The 18,077-nt window shown below is 39.1% G+C and overlaps 1 protein-coding gene across 7 annotated transcripts in view; it reads right to left on the reverse strand.

Annotated features, from left to right (window-relative positions):
- TAFA5 (TAFA chemokine like family member 5) overlaps positions 1–17,803 on the reverse strand; it is a 481,575-nt gene extending 463,772 nt beyond the window's left edge. For all 7 annotated transcript variants that reach the window (XR_010990835.1, XM_068166309.1, XM_068166344.1 and 4 more), the window contains exon 1: positions 16,784–17,803. Coding sequence is in view for 6 of the 7 variants with exons in the window: in XM_068166309.1 (XP_068022410.1) it covers positions 16,784–16,895 (112 nt within the window). In the remaining variant the exon portion in view is untranslated. The remainder of the gene's footprint in view (positions 1–16,783) is intronic.
- Between the last annotated feature and the right edge of the window lie 274 nt (positions 17,804–18,077).

Here is an 18,077-nt window from a genome sequence, read left to right on the forward strand (position 1 = left end):
CAAAATACTAAAAATCAATCTCAGTCCTTTCAGGAAGAAAAGATATGCCCAGTGAGACTTCTGAAATCCACTGCTTTGATCAACTAAGCAAGTAAAATATGGAGTGTTCATTATTCATTGCAATACCAGAGGGAAGGCAGGGATTTAGGGATTCACTTCAACATTTTTGAGTTGAAATGTGATTTCAAGTAGTTCTGCATAATCCCAATTTCAGAGAATCGTAGTGAAGTTCATCATTCCACTCCTGATGACTTCCAACAGCATCTATCTTTGGTTTAAAATCCTAGCTAAAAATTACCATGTCCTGTTTATCTTCAAAGCTGATATTAAAACAAAATAAATTTGAATGCTGTTTTAAATTCTTAGCAAAAGAAAGGGAGACTAGAATACATCATTGGTAGGGAGTGCTTGATATTTTTATCATCATAACATACATATTTCCATTTTCAAACATAGCATTACATGTTTTTCCTCTCTGTTCCAGATTTCAGCTATGTATGTGATAAAGATTGTTGCATCGTGATCATAAATTAACAGACTAGGTATCAGTCATCTTGAGGAAAAAAACTATTAAATCACTTTAAGCAAAAGGGTGTTCTCCCAGTTCTTATGTTTTGTTGCCTATTGCAGCTGGATACAATTTATGGCATAATACTCCTATTCTAAATTACACCAGCTACAGTGATGTCTGACAATCTCATGAAAAAAAGAGAAGCAAAAAGTAACCACTTATCAACATCCACACTAAAGGAGTTAATTGAAATCATTTGTGGTTTACTAACTGCCTCCAAGTATCATCCAACCCAGGATTCACTGAGCAGAAAACAGCTGGGGGACAAGAGGGCTTCAGGGACAAGTGTTACATAACCTTGTGCTGTCCTTAGATTTCCCTAGTATCCATTTATGGCTCTGCTGCGATTATTGGGCTGAATGTTGCTGTGTTTCAGTATAAATAAAATAACTAATTAAACAGAACTGTAACCTGTTAAATTCCTGGGGTGACAAGCAGTTTAAGGGAGGTTCTCCTGTTCCTCTAGTCTGTCTTAGTGAGGCCTCTTCTGGAGTATTGTGTCCACTTGTGTGCTCCCCAGTTCAAGAGACACAAGGAACTACTGGAGAAAGTCCAACAGCAGGCTACAAAGATGATTAAGGGACTTGAACATCTGTCTTATTAGGAAAGGCTGAGAGACCTGGGGCTGTTCAGTCTGGAGAAGGCTGAGAGGGGATCTGATCATCAAGGGTGGTTGTCAAGAACATAAGGCCAGTCTCTTTTCACTGGTCCCCAGTGACAGGACAAGCGGCAATGAGCACAAACTGGTACACAGTTCGATACACCTCTTTATTATGAGGGTGATGGAGCACTGGAATGGGCTGCCCAGAGAGACTGTGAAGTCTCCTTCTCTGGAGACTTTCAAAACCTACCTAGATACATTCCCGTGATCCTGCTTTGGCAGAGTGGTTGGACTAGATGATCTTCAGAGATCCTTTCCAACCCTTACCACTCTGTGATCCTGTTAAAATGTAACAAATTCAGCAAAAAGAAGAAGAGGAAGAAGAAAAAATTTTTTTTAAAAATGTGCTGGATGGGCATAATTTCCATGACCTGACTCTCACTGCCATACATAAAATTGAGTAACTGAGAACCATGGGTTCAAGGGCTGTAAAATATTCTTATTTAGATACTGCAGGTTGTTATAATTTGTACCAAGTGAACACAAATACCCAGGTGTAAGAATATTTAATAATTATTGTTGGCTGGTTATTCTACTGTGTATGATCACCTAAACCATGGATCATTAGCAATCAGTACTGACAAGGGTTTAGAACCTATTGTAGTATCCATCTTCTGCTTCAAGGGAATGGCAGCCTGTTCACATTCCACCTGTCTTCAATACAAGTAGTGCATCCAACTAGATATTATCATCTCACAGATGTGTAACATTAACAGCAGCAATGTCATTAGATGAATGAAAGTCTGAAAGAAACCTCTTCAGGCCATCAAATCTAGTGCCTTGTTACCACAGATCCTATGTATTAAAACCCCTTTTCTAAATCAATTAAATCTCACTTTCACTTAATCCTGCAATAACACTATTTTCTTTTTCCCTCCTGTTGTTTATTCTCCTAATGTATCTTATCATGTCTCCCAGTTCAACTAAACAAACCAAGATATTTTAAAGTTCATTTCTGGAGCGGACATTCCATTCTTCTGAACATTCAACAACTTTTTCATCTAATTCAGTAGGACTTTTTGATTAAAGGAAATTACATATAGCTTTCTGATGAAGTCTCAACAAATGCTGCCTATAGAAACATTCATACTTATCTGTTTTCTAAATCACCTTGGGGGTCACATATTTTTTCACAATCCCAGTAATAATCTGTAGCTATCCTGCAACTAACCAACGTGCCAAGAATCTCTGTTCCTGGATGATGACAGATGAGCTCTCATTTTACAGCAGAAATTCATGCTGATAATTAATAAATGAATGTTGCTATTCTTCACCTAGCAGTAGTTCAGCCCCTTTTTTATTATTTGATTCTTCAATTGCATCTGCTGGTGTTACACTTCTGTAATGGGTTGGGGCAGACCCCCTCCCCACCACGCGCAGAAATGACGACTCAGACAAACAGATTGCAAAAGTGATGGAAAGTTTAAATAGAGAACAGTGAGTGTGTGCAGAGAACTAGAAACACAGTGACAAGAAGAACCCCAAAACAGACCCAGAAAGATCCCATCCCCACCTGAGGGTACACCCAAAACCCCCAGGGCTCCTTCTGGCGAGGAGGAAGGAAAGAAGAAGTTCCAGACTCCGCCGTGAAACTTATAGTGGTGCAAGGGATCATGGTAGGAAATAACCTAATTTCCTGTGTCCACCCACTGGGCTGGACTTCTGGACACAGGAAACACCCCTGTAGCAGAGGGCACCCAGCCCAAACTACAACTTTCTGTTACATAGTCTGATATACAAGCAGGACTTTAAAATGCAAGCTAAATGAGATATGTGCACCCTAAATTTATTCACTTCTTGAGGCATTAGACACAATTCATTCTTTGATTGCAATACAAAATATCCCAGACTCATATCAAATGATGCCATGGTTGAATCATTTGAATCGTTTGCTCTACAATAGTGAAACCAGTCAACAATATACTATATACAGAGACTATTGCAGCAGCTATTTGATTTAATAAGTAAAAGAAAATGATTAATGCTTTTAATTTAGTAGGAAACAGCTGCACTCCTAACTGTACTATCTGGAAAGCAGGAGGAAATGTAGCTGTTTTAAATGAAATATGTCTTCAACTTTGAAAACAATTGCTGTTGTCAGAGGGCTGTTAGAAAACTACCAGCAAAGTATTGAAATAAAATGTATTCTGATTCAGAAGATTTTTAAACAATTATCACTGTGAAAATTAATTATGAGTATCAACTGTTGGTTTAACATATACCAGCCCTCAAGAATACACATTCAAAGCTGAAAACAAATTCTCCAGTCACTCATAAACTACTGTAGATACCCAAATGTATCATAAAGTTGTTGCAAAGGGTAAACTTTAAGTATAACCAGAAAGTAACCACTTATGTTCCCTTTTGTCATTCTTCCTCTTTTATTTCAAGTTCTAAGAACTTGGATGAGAAATGAGAACTTGAATCAATGAAATTAAATCCTGGATTATTGTGCTCTTTGTCATATTTTCCTACATAGAGAATTACATACTTGAAGAAAAGGTGCACCAGAATTGAGTGAAAATTAAGCCTTATCCTATTCTTCTGCTCCCATGTCAATCAAGTGCAAGAAAATACCGAATTTTAATGAGTACTGTTCTTTAGAAAAAAAAGATCAAACCAGTAACTTTCCCATAGAGAATCTGACACCTTGTTTTCTAATAATGAAGTAAATGGGGTTTTTTTAATAAATACAGTTATAAAACCTTTAATTTGAAATGTGCAGGTACAGAAATGTACATCACATTTATTTAGCTCAGAAAGACTGGTTGTTTGATTATGACTGCTGACCACGTGTTAAAAGTACTAAACCATACAACAGCCAGACACACCAGTGCTGGAAATGTTCCCAGCTGCTGGCCAGAATCTGATCACCTTTTTCAAAGCAAGGTGTTCAATAAAGTAGCATAAAACACTCCTGTCTAACACCACCTGTCAGCTGGGCTTCCGACCAGGCCACCAGTCTGCAACAGCACCTGGTGGCTCTGCTGGATCACCTCTGCATTACAAGGTAAAAGAAGATATATCAATTCTGACAGACTTAGAAGCTTTAGTACAGCTTATCTCCAAATACTTCTACTTACACCCCAAAGACAGCTGCAGAGGGCAAACCTTCATAGCCAGAAATGACTTGGGACATTTTTTCCTCAGACCACAAACACAGGATAGAACAATCATTGATTTTTCTCTACCACCTTCAGACTCAGTGATCACACTCCTCCTATTTACTCCTCATCAGGATCTAGATATAGAGTGCGAGCAGCAGAATGCACACAGAGCATTCAACTCTACCCAATGCCAAGTGTGACCATAACAAAGTCTGTAAAAAACATCCTGTTTAAAAGGAAGCAGTAAGAACTGAATCCAAGAATGCCAAAATAATGCTGGAAGCTTGACACAAGTGCTCCAAAAAAAGCAAACTTTCTCTAGAATTGGTCCTATTTACAATTACATTTGGTTTTGTCACATTAATTAATCAGGACACAGCTTTTAAAATGTCTCTTCTTTCTCACACCTTTGGCTCAGACAGATACGGCTGAACACAGTACTCAAGGTATTGCCTTGCCACTGCCTAGCAGACAGGAGGGGAAAAAAAAAAAAAAATTTCCCTGGTCCTGCTTGTCACACTATTCTGCTACAGGCCAGAATGCTGCTGACCTTCTTGGTCACCTGAGCACACTGCTTGCTTCTGTTCCACTGTTGGAAACACCCATAGTTCTTCCTCTACTGAGCAGTTTCCCAGCCACACCTTCCCAAGGCCAAAGCACAGCATGGGGTTCTTGTGACCCAAATACGAGACCCAATGCTTGGCCTTGTTGAATTTCATACAACTGGACTCAGTCTGTCAATCCACCTTGTCCAGGTCCCTCTGCAGATCCTTCCTACCTTCAAGCTGACCAACACTTCCTCCCAGCTTAGCATCGTCTGCAAACACATGAAGTGTAAGAAACAAGAATTTTATGACGGTATCATTGAGATACTAATTCTCACAAGACTAATGGAATAAAACACAAAATCAATTTATTCAGATCAATTTACCCTCTTTTTTTTTCTTTTACACAAAAAATGCAAAGAGTTTGATAAATTAATTGTGCTATTTATTCTACAAAAGAGACACACATGCTTGTTGCTAGTATACTATGAACCTGAAAGGCAATGGGGCCCATAAAACTCCTTGATACTTGTTTTTGGGCTTCACAAATTAGCATCTGCATCTCGTATTTGATGTATCAGAAAAACTAGTTTCTTTTGCCTGGTTCATCTACTAGTCAAATCTGCCACTCACAAGACCTTGTTTCATAGATTTTTACTCCTTTCTTTTTACAAAATAGTATCTGAGTTCCTTGAGGTAATGTATTTCATCAAAGCCAAAATTAACAGATGCATTATGCCTATTCTGCAAAAAAACCCCATTGCACAGCCACTTTTTTCAGTGTTACTCAAAACACACATAAATACATTTTCTATGTTTAGAAACGTGTTGTCAGTGTACGATCAATATTCTTCATGGAAAACTGAGACTGATCTTATATAAAACTGCTTCTCCATGTGGATAGAAACAAATTGGGTAGCGGAGAAAAAAAAAAGTCTTCTGTAAATGAGGATTATGCTGTGTAGAGGTGTACTCTAATCAGCACAGACATAATTACTCTCTAGACAAAGACATTTGAGGAACAAAAGTTTCCAGTATTTGTAGAAATACTACATATAGATAAAAACATTTTTAAATGTTGTAGCACACAGAATTAGAAAGAAAATTGAAGTACATTTTAAGTGGCTCCTCAAAACTGCCTTTAGAAGTCTAGCCGGTTTCAAACAAAGTGGTATACTTAATTTCAACAGAAGTAGGAAATGTGAAGACTTGGGTAGATACTTTGATAGCATTTCACACATAGAAGCTCTTTGTTTGCTTCACTGGCTCAGAAACATGCAAATTTCCAATGTGTTAGTTCAGCAATAGTCACCTAAAAACTGGGGGGGGGCGGGGGGAAGGTAACATCTTCTCTTTCCACCATTAATTCTCTTTCATTATCTGCAATTGATTTCAAAAGAGTCTTTTCAACTGTTTACAGACAATAAATCATTCCTCATCTTGTGTTTAGACACATTTAAAATTCTGGTCATTTTTCTGCAATAATACCAACTGTTAGCATAGGAAGTTTTTAAAGGCATCAAGCAACATGCTTTTTTCGCCTAAGCACAGTTGCAGTAACAGCTACTTTCAGTGTGAAAGACAATACAATTTTATGGTTAGCACCACTGTATTTATAGAGCTAAACACTGCAGTAGTGAATGAATCTCTGGGCCAATATTCACGTTAGTTTGCAGAAATCACATGAGTTAGCCAATACTCATTCTTAAGATCCTGATTTTCCTGCCTCTCAGCTAAAATACTCCTAATGTTAGGAACTAACATTCTGACAGACTGTAGCAGTTTTAACTGCTCCACTAGGGCAGTTTTGCATTAAGCAGAGCCAGAAGCAGGCTCAGAGAAACTCATACATGTGGAAGAAGAGCAACCAAGGCCAGTTCTCAAACATCAGCAGATCCAGCAGTGGAGAGAAAAAGTCTCTCTATATATATCAAGTTAATTTGTCTGAGAAGTCACTGGCAAACCATGATTCACATTGCTGTACTTGTCACACTCAGTAACAGAAAAGCACTTCAGAAAGTGGCAACACAAACAGTAGGTTCAATTCACCTGACCTTAGATAAGAAACGTAAGAAAGCAAAGCTGAAAAATACAAAAAGCTCATATTGGGCTCTACGCCAGCATGGACCACTAAACTCTAAAAGAAGCTCTCAGAAAGGAAATGGACATCAATTATTACAAGCAGTGAAGGAAAAGATAGGGAAATACATTGGGAATGTCCTCCAGTAAGGTAATGTAGGAAATGTTTCTCAAGTTCCACAAATCTGGTCTTTAGTAAGAAAAAAATACCCTTTGGGTTTCGGGAAAATAACCCGAAAAAATTAGAGAGGTAGGTGCTTCATTTTATTTTGCTTTTGTGTTTACATTAAAGTATGCAGAAGAAAATGTTATTTTCACTCTGTGAAACCGAGGATTCTATAGGACATCTCTTTCCTCTATTTAGAGATGAATTATCTGAGGAAACCTTAGGCAATCATATTATAGATTGTTTTTAAACTAATCCCTTAGTATTGTATCTATCTCGGATTCATTTTTTGTCATTAAATGTGGCTATTCATGCAACTTATCATCTTAAGAGTTTACAGCAGTACTTCATCAAACTCTTCAAAAATGTACGCATAAAACACCATAAGCTGTTATAAGGTCTCTTCAATAAGGAATTCAAAACAAGATTACCTTAGAAAATAACTACATTATAGATGTGAAAAGGCTAGAAGACTCTAGTTATACTGCCAGCACAACCAGATTGGGCCAGCTCCCTGGAGTAATGTGTCCAGCTCTGGGGTCCCCAACATGAGAGATGTGAACCTGCTGGAATGGGTCCAGAGGATACCACAAGATCATAGGAGCACCTCTCCTACGAAGACAGACTGAAAGAACTAGGGCTGTTCAGCCTGGAGAAAAGGTGGCTTCGGAGAGACCTTATAGTTACATTTCACTATCTGAAGAGGACCTACAGGAAGGCTGGGGAAGGAATGTGTAGAAGGGCTTGTAGCAATAGAACAAGGAACGATGGTTTTAAACTGGAACAGGATAGATTTAGGTGAGATATAAGGAAAAAGTTCTTTATTATGAGAGTGGTAAATTACTGGAACAGCTTGCCCAGGGTGAGGCCCTGGAGACATTTGAGATCAGGCTTGATGTGGCCTGGGCAGCCTGGCACTGCATGGGGATTGGACAAGATAACCTTTGAGCGTCCCTTCCAACCCAATGAAATCTGTGAATATAGAGATAGAGGAACACTCCAGATCATTAAGTCAAATATCCTGCCAAAACCAACAACATAACAAACTTTTTTCATACATAACTTCTTTTTTTTTTTTAACAAGTAAGGCAGAACGAAGGGCAGGAGGAGTTGAGGGGGTTGCACTTCAACGCTCAGTGCAATTTCTATCTGCCCTTATACTGAAGACAAGCATTAATAGCCATCTTCAACCCTGCAGCTTCTTACATTTTTATATATATGTATACATTGTTCACTTTTAAACATTTTCTTACACAAATCAATAGTAGATGAAAGTGATTCAAATGTTTTTAATCACACTGTAAAAGGTTGCACGGTGAAAATGCGTTTAGTATTTTTTCATACGGACAAGGCTTAAAAAATGAGAAAAAGGATGGTAAACCTGTTAACTTTTGGTAACCGTATCTAAAATTCACCTCATTTACAACTTTTTGAGAGAAAGACTATTTATAGAGTGCCCAGATATAAAAATACTGGCAATGAAAATGGAGAATTTACTGCAAGATAAAACACACTGAAAAAAATAAAAATCAGTATATACACTGTTTGAAAAGATGTCTTCAGAAGACACCAATAATTTATGCCAGCTACATCCCTCAATTTGTACAAATCCATTGCTGCAGTAGTTCAATATCTTGACCTACAGTCTTAATGAATCTGTATTACAAGCCTGTTTTTCTACTGTTTTAATTCCCTACAGAAATACTGAACCCGATACTTGGCATTAGACATTTAAATATTAAGCATGGGCCTCGAAAACAAAATAAGCAACATTTTAAAGATCCTGTAATGAAGGACTGGATTAAAATGAAAACATACATGTTAAAAGCTTAGCACATTGTCTAATCTGCTTTATAGTCAAAGACAAGCACTTCTGCAGCACAATCTACCTCAAACTGCATCATGTATCTACAAAAGGTCACATGAACTGCACTGTAAAATGTCTGTTTCCATTGACTTTTCTAAGTAAGGAAATACCAGTCCTGTTCAGATGAAACTATTTGTCAGTCATTTCTTCTAACCCCTCAGGGTCTGAGTTCCAGAACATATGTTTGGGGTTTTCCCTAGCTGGAGCTGATAACTTAAAATGAAAACATCTGTGAAACTTCTTTAAAATTGTATCTTTAAAAAATCATTATTCCAAGTATCAAAATATACAAAGATGTGATAGCTCACATGCCTTAGGGCAGGTGATTTCAGGGAAATAACTCCCATTAAGTAACATCCAGTGAAAACAATTTTGAGGTTGGTATGTTTTTTTACTGAGCACATATATACACAAACACATACATACTCTCATCTTAAAATGAATGTTTAATAAAGCACTGCTTTCATATACTGAAGAAGCTCCGTAATACTTCTCTGGTATTTCTCCAAATTGTATTGAAAATTAACTCAGATTATTTTACTCGTTCAAGTCTATATACAGAACTACTCTGGAATTTATTCACTACACAAAATAATAGAAAAAGTCACATTTCTCTTAGGTTGCATAGTAGAAAAGTGTCTACTCATGGTATAGTTATATATTAAGCTCCTTTTGGTTCAAAAAAATGTGGAATTAGTGAATTCTTTCAGCAACACTGGAGAATGCTACTTGTTATGGGTAACCTCTCAAAGTATTTGTTTAATTTAAAGCAAGAGAACAAAAGTCAGAGATTGGTTTGGGTTGGCAGGGACCCTTAAAGGTTATCTAGTTCAACCCTCATTGCCATAGGCAGGAACAGCTTCCACAAGATCAGGTTGCTCAAGGCATCATCCAATCTCATCTTCCAGGCACTGGGCATCCACAACTTCTCTGGGCAATGTATTCCAGTCCCTCACCACCCTCAGTGACAAATGTCTTGCTTTAATCTAATCTATCTGCTTCCAGTTTAAATTCACTGTCCCTTGTTCTGCCACTACAGGCCTTGGAAAACATCTCTATGTTTCTTGTAAGTCCACTTCATACATTGAAAGGCTCCAGTAAAGTCTCCCTGGGGCCTTCTAATTCCGTAAAATGAATAATCTCAACTCTCTCAGCCTTTCTTCACAAGAGAGGTGTTCCAGCCCCCGATCAGTTTTGTGGGTCTCCCTTGGATCTGCCATAAGTTCCAGAAGTCACTGTGCCAACAGCATTTTGACATTGCTGCTGCTAACTGAACCATTTAATGAGATGTGCAAGAACTTCTATTATCTGGCTAAGACAAACTAAACTTTGCACTGATGCAGTTCAATGAAAAAAAAAAAATTCTGCTAAAAGCATCAGAGAGCACCAAAAGAGATACATGCAGCTGAAGATAATAGTATCTCATACTAGCAGTATATCATCTCCTAAAACACAATTTTATTATTATTATCATCTTAGAATTATAATGTTGACAAAAGAGTTCTAAGATCAAAAGGTTAAAACTACCATAAATTAAACCAGGACTAACACAAACACATTATGAACTCTTTTTTACCTTTTGATAGTTTCAGAAACCTACATTTGTTTTTCATACGTAGAAACTTCTCATTCCTGTAATGTTTAAGGACCTTTCACTCATCACATATTTACCTGTTTGCAGGGCTAACATAAAAGCATATTCATGACGAGATGACTGCCCAAAACATCTACAATAAGCAATTTTGCCAGCCACCTTTGTAAAAAACAATCAAACAAAAGGAAAAAAATAAAGAAAACCCCAGTCCAAAAGAACCACATACCGGGTCAAATATGAGCCTAAGTATGAACACATTCTGGTTTGAATTTAACAACAAATATGCAGTAAAGGAAGACAGGTTTATCAACACTATCTAGCTTTACCTATGCATTTGACACTTCCATACACAGTTCAGTACCCAATTTTGAGTTATGGCCAACATTCAAATCATACCTCGAATAAACAGCTGCTGGGCAAGCTGTCAACGTGGTGTTGTTTTTTTCACATGACTTTACGGTTAGAGCACTCACTGAGAAAGCACTGAATACAACTGAAAACTGGAAGATTTCATATTCTCCTCTGCTAGAAGTTGAGAATGAATAGGAAAATATCCTTCATAAGGCTAATATCAGTGAAGGACTTACTACTACTTCAATGTAGTCACTAAGCAGAGGGTGAAAGATGAATGGGATGCCCCCAAAGGTAAGACCCAGCCCATGTTTACACACTTAGCCAGAGAAGCCATACTCCAAATACTGTATAAACAGAAAAGAAAAGAAAGTAAAAAAAAGGAAAAAAAGGCACTTCAAAGAAGTCTTGGTCTCTCTCCTATCAACCCTGCTGAAAGACATGGAATATTGCTCTGCTGCGTATTTAATTGAAAATGCCCATTTCTTTTCAGTTTCCCCTCCCTACCCATTTCCCATTGTATCCCTCAGTAACAATGGTTATACCTGCAGTAACAGTTACAAGAATTCAGGTGCATGTGAGAAACTGTAAATGGCGCTTACTTAGCCTTATAGGATTGAATTCAACATTAAAAGCTGTAAGAAGTTATTTCTTATGTTGGCACCAACAACTTCTATGTAATACATCATCTGGACAGACTATAACATAACTAGTAAGACAATTTCAGTGTCAGTTTGGTATGCACATTGACAGGTAGTATGCTGTAAAGACCAGTCAGTTCAAAACATTGTATTTTTTGGTTTTCTTGGGTTTTTTTTAATAAAAGAGAGAGAACCTTCTTAAAGAACAGATGGAATGTTATATAAAGAAATACAATTTTAATATATCACTTTTCTAATTTAATGTCAAAAAAGGGGGCATTCTACTTAATTTCTATACAGAAACCACACTGAAAAAAAAAAAAAAAAAAAGTTTGAATAATGACAGTCTCTCTAGATGTGTCCCAGTTTGAGGCAGATCCTCCCTTGCCTCCCACCGGGGCAGAAAAACAAGACTCAGACAAACGGATTGCAGAAGTGATGGAAAGTTTAAATGGAAAAGCAGTGAGTGGTTTACAGAGAACCACAAGCACAGTGACAAAAGACCCCAAAGCATACCCAGAAACCTCCCAGCATACCCCTTCTCCCTACCTGAGGGTACACCCAAAACCCCCAGGGCTCTTTCTTCCCCCCTCTCCACCATTAGGCTAATCTCAGCTGGCCAGACCTGAGATTGCCCTTCCCGCTTCCCCTCCGGGCATTAGGCCTAGCCAGGCCTAAGAGGCCTTGAGATAACACCCCCTCCATTACCAGATAGGGAACATCTACCACAGGAGCAGTGAGGGAAGAAAGGAAGTGTGAGATCTTGCTGATAGATTTACAGGGAGCAGGACATTATGGGAATGAAATACGCAGCTTCCTGTGTCCACCCACTGGGCTGGACACACGGGGCACCAAAGATGAATCTTACGTGGCAGCAGCAGGAGGCACCCAGCCTAAACTGCCACAATATGTCACATTTATTCTGTGTACAGAGTTTAGAAAAAATGCAAACAGTAATTCCTGCATAAAACATAGTAAAATTACAGATCAGTTGTGTGCCTATTTCATTTGCTAAAAACGGAGAAAGTGAACTGAATGGTACAGGATCAGTAACAGGAGCTGTAGGCCTTCATTCAGAGAAAAATTCTTTGCATCCAGCCTAAGTCAGCAGTGACCATTTATAATCTAACAACTGTTCAAGTAACCTATACATGATGACATGGTAGTTCCTACTGGAAAGGTGTTTAGGTGACAACCACAGCTAACTGCCATCCCTAACAGTCTTAAATAGCACAAGGGAAGAGTAAGACCCAGAGAACTTGAAAGCCAGTGTCTTATAAGCAGAAAACGTTTCAGAACAGGATGACAGAAATATGCTTCTCAAATGAACAGTGTGCATTCTATGTTTAACAACCAGATCTCAATTTAATTTGAGGTCAGTATAATATTTCACATATGAATAATCTGCATTTTGCATGGTACCATGCAGAATTTTGGAGACATTTTTAAGATCAAAAATTCCACAAATTTAAACGACAGACTGCAGAATCAGTCATTTAATATAACCTACCAGTATTTCATCATTACAATGGCCTTGTTTTGTATCATGCAAGCAAAACAAATAATGAATTAGGAAAACATTTCCTCCCTCCATTTCTTATTACTGTGAAAGGACTAGCACTTAAAATGCAGACCTGCAGAGTTATGGGTAATATTTTGCACTTTGGAGTTTTGGGTTCTTTTTACCTAGTACCATCACCACTTAGTTGGCATAAATACTGGACTTCAGATTGCTCTCTTCCATGAAGAAGGTGTAACAAGAATGTGAACTTTCCAAGTACTATTGTTTTGGTGGTTCTTTCAGAAACCCCATTTGCTTGCCCCTAGGAGTATTGCCCTAACTGAACATCAGAACCTATAACACCACAGAAGTCTAATAGTCTATTCTTTATGCTTTAAAAAAAAAAAAAAAGTACAAAATACAGAAAGCTAAAAGTTTACCAACTTTGGTTGTCCACAACTTTGCTAAAGCTGAATCATATGCTATTTAAAAAGTCACCAATTACATGTTAAAAGCACCTCAATATTTACAACAAAGCCAATTAAAATGCAGTAAAAAGTTATTATTCTAAGCATGCTCTTTAGATTCCTCACATAGCAAACAGCTGTTATACCACAGAAAATTTCCTTGATTTGACCAAACTTTCTAACATGGAAAAACGCAAATCCCTGAGATTATGAAGGCAAAAAACTCAATTCAGTGCACCTTTACAATATGAAAATTGTAACTTACAAGAATTCACTACTTCTTTCTGGTCTACTACTTTTCATTAAACAAGCATGTAGAATGCATATCTGGAATAAAAAAATGTCACAACTTCTCTAATTCTGAATTTCCACTGAAGGTGGTCACTGTCTAGAAGGACAGACTTCTAAGACTTTTTTTATATTTACTGATGCTTCTGTTAAGTAAACCAAGGACTATCAATGGCCTACTTCTACTGCTTCCCTTTTGCCTTCTCCTGTTAATAATCAGACCATTCTTCTTCAGTTGGAGTATATTACATTATATTTATCACTATAGCAACTAATTGATTTGATGCAGGTTTCTCTTTCACCATAGGATGGAGCCACTATCCCTAAGTATAATCTAAACATTAAATAAAGGAAAAATGGTCGGTTTATGTTTTTACCATGTCAAGAAGAACATCATTTGCCTTCAGAAATTAAAGCATAAATGAAAGTCTAATGGACTGTACATAAGAATATTTATAAAGTGTGTATCTGTCAAGCAGAGTATGGTGTTTACTGGTTGCTCTCACAATAGGTATGACTAGTGTACAACAAATATATTTCCAGAAACAAAGATTCACAAATTAGGGGAAGGGGAAGGAACATTCATATAACTGATTCAGGAATAAAGTTAGTCATAGTAATAGACTAAAAATTTAAATAAACAAGGCAGATCAGTAACTTTTATTTATAGCTCTATTAATAAAAGGGGGGTTTAAATTGAACAGTTCTGATTTTTTGAGGAGCTACAGAATTTTATGTACATGTAGTGAAATGATGCACTGTGAGATAATCAGATACGAGGTTCCTGTAACTACCTCAATAACATATTCAATTGTTTTTTTACACAAGTCTGCTTGTTATCAGAAATTTCAGTTGGTATACTTCCATATACCTGACTACAAGGTGTGTAGAAAAACACAGAACACCCTAGTTGACAAGTTATTTTCCTTTCTAAGAAATATGGAAAGGCTGTAATTCGTGAAATAAGGCACCAGATGAAAAAAAGGCTAACTGAATAAATTCTAAATTATTTTTTTAACAAATTCATAAAATTTGCAGTACTACTTTAACTAGAAATAGCCTCCCATGTTTTTCCTTGATCTTTAAACATATTCCCTCTTTCCCACAGAGCAAAAACAGTTTTTGCAATTTTTCAAATACTATCACTACAGAAAATGTTCATGGTCCTTCATTAACATTTCAAATTGCAGCTGTCAAATCAGTGAAACATTGCAGAAATGGTGGAGTGTTTTGACACTGTATATTTTAAGCTGAATGGTGCTTTTCAGCATTATATGGAATGAAGATCATACTACATTTGAGGAACACCATCTACACTGGCAGAGAGAATTAATTAGAAACTGGTCATTTAAACACACCAGAAATTGCTTTCATATCATCTAACATTTGTATTATTCAGCATCAGTTAACAATGCAAAAGACGGATAACAAACTATATATAATGATTCAAATTGACAGCTTCACTCCTTAGAACAGAACACTGTCAAACCTCTCACTATTAAATATAAATAGTTTTTGAGGTATCAGAGTTAAGAGTTAACTCTTTCTGAGGCTACACTAATAGGAGGTATTTGCACAGAGAACTTGCATACCAAGCCTGGGACCCTCCAGACACCTCAAGACACTTCATAAAATACTTCCTATTACTAATATCCAGATAAATCCCCTTTACACTTCAACTATTCATCCTGTAATATGCATTTATTATTGAGTCCCAGTGTCCCAGTATGCACAGAAATTCTGTCAAATTTCAGCATTTTGTTTAATATACCCTGTATATTAGCACACCAAATATGGCATCATGTACACCATGAAATTACTGATACGATCTTTTTATAGTGAGCGTAATGCAAAAGGTGCTAAATTACAAAAAATAACTACAAAATAAGCTTTTTTTTTTCAATTATCCTCTTTCACTGTTGCCAGTATGAAGAGTCCCTGTAATATGCAAAAAAAAAAAATAAAAAAAATTAAAGGTTCTCTAAGCCAATTCAATCTTGTTTGAGGAATAAAACCACTGCAGAAAAAAGTGGACAATATAACACAGCTGTAGGGAATGGAACAGAGGGTTAAGAAATACAGCAGCCATGCTCCTGAAAATCAGAATCCATTTCCTATTCATCGTAACCTACACCTATTACAGCTCAACAAGACAAGCCCAGTGCAAAGTCTTTTATGATACAGCCAGTGAAAGGAATACTCAGTTACGGGTAAATTACACACCACACTTCACCAAAACACCTTTTGAAGTATTAATATTCCAGGCACTTGATTCTTACAGATACCTTATCTGCAACTCAGTGTGATTAATGGACCATCTGTCAGGCCCGGAAAAAATATACAAAACTCTACTAATAACCCATAATGCAGCTTTAAAACTGATAGCATGGCTTACTAAAGTCCTGAGGACATGCTAAGAAAGCATCATGATTTGTTCCAGTGTCATTTCACAATCAGAGAAACACATACGATGCCAGTGATGTTAAGACATCTATCATCAACCACTTGACCAAGTGTATGCTTCTTAAAGGAATGCACATAAGCAAAACAGCTCCTGTTTATGGAAGGCAGATGGGTGTAGGACAGTGTGTCCACAGAGGAAGAAGTCTCCATAAAAGTTGGTAACATCTGAAAATAAACAGTGATCATGGTTGCTACCACAAAAAACTATGTTCTTAAAATCCAAGAGATGTTTCTGTTTGGACTAGAAATGCCACATACACAACCTACAGAAATCTCATCCTCTCGAGAAGCAACAGTATTAAAGTCCTTGTCTACCTGCTTTACCATGGGGGAGTAGGGGAAGTCGCATCATGATGGCAGGTCTATGGCACAGTACCCATGCCAGCCAGCTTCAGAGCATGGCCTTTGCCAGAAGTGTTACCTCGGATGGGAAGGGCATGGATTTACGTCCAGAAAAAGCACCAGCACAAATATGTACTTACTGCAATAAGCGATGAGGAGACTGGCCAGGATCATGATAGCCCAGAAAGTTGAGGACATGCTTGGCAAGGCGTTGGCATCTTTTCTACTGCTTCTCCTGGGAGATGGAGCCATTGAAGCCACTTCCCCGGTGGGGGGTAAAGTCAGACAGTCTCACCAGCCAGCTCTCCCCTTGACTGATGGCCTTTCTCCACGTGTAATCCTCAAGGAAAGCATCTTCCAATGATCCCGCAGTTTGTCAGCAGCAACATAGTCCTGTTTCGGGAATCATCTTCCAGTCAGAAAGCCAAGGTACCTCTAAAGCATGCAAGACTGTGGCGCAGTAGCTGCAGGCCAGATTCCCTCCTATTACTGTGGTGGGATTCAGTAGCGCGATGCGTTTTACTGGGACTCGGATGCCCGTCTTAGTGCTGAGCTTTGAAGATGTCCCAGGGATGAGCCCACCCCACACCTCCCCCTTTTTTTTTTTTTCCTTTTCTGTTTCAATCGCAGAAGTTGTGCCGCTTGTTGTCTTTCTCCGGCTTCCTCCCCTTCTCCGGAGGTAGACCTCCGCAGACGGGCCCGCACCGAGCCGGCGCTAGTCCTGGGAGGCCTCTGACGCCCGCCCGCCGGTCGCTCTAGGGCGACCCCCGCTCAGGCCGCCGCCGCCTCCAAGCCCAGGGCAGCATGGCAGCGGGAACAGCCGACAGGGAGAGTCGAGGGCACGCCAGCAACCACTACCTACAACCCTCGGAGGAGAGCTCCGCCAGACAGCTCCGCAGGACGAGGACGATCCGCGCCCGAGCTCAGCACCCGCGGAGGAGCCAACGGCTGAGTACGGCGGAGGAGACGGACAGCACAGCCCGCCGGGCGGAGAGGCGCACCGTCCTCCCCCCGGCGAGTCCAGCCTGATCTCCGCTCCCGGACAGTCCTTCGGGCTCGACGGGGCGGAGGCGCGAAGGGCAGCTTGATCCGCCACGGGCGGGACACTTTACAAGGAGGATCGGCGGCAGCAGGTCTCCTCCTATCCACAAACCACCAGCTCCGCTCCTAAGCTCTGCCGCTAGAGCACCGCGGGCCCTTCAAGTAAAAAGGAGGAGGAGGAAGAGAGGGATGGCGGTCACGCCCACAGGTGAAGAGCGCACGGAGCCGTCCTTCTCCCGGCACCGCACCACCTGCACGCCCCAACTGGTGCAGCGCTCCCGCCCCCCGGGAAAGCATCGCCCCGCGGCCTCACACCTGCCCGGCGGCAGCGCCTCACCCCACTCCTTCGCTCGCCTTTCCCGGGCGCGACACTGCGACCAGCAGGTTTAGCCC

Source organism: Melanerpes formicivorus, unplaced genomic scaffold (genome assembly GCF_026170545.1).
Source record: "Melanerpes formicivorus ecotype bairdi unplaced genomic scaffold, bMelFor1.0.p_v2 SCAF_3, whole genome shotgun sequence".
NCBI classification, from domain to species: domain Eukaryota; kingdom Metazoa; phylum Chordata; class Aves; order Piciformes; family Picidae; genus Melanerpes; species Melanerpes formicivorus.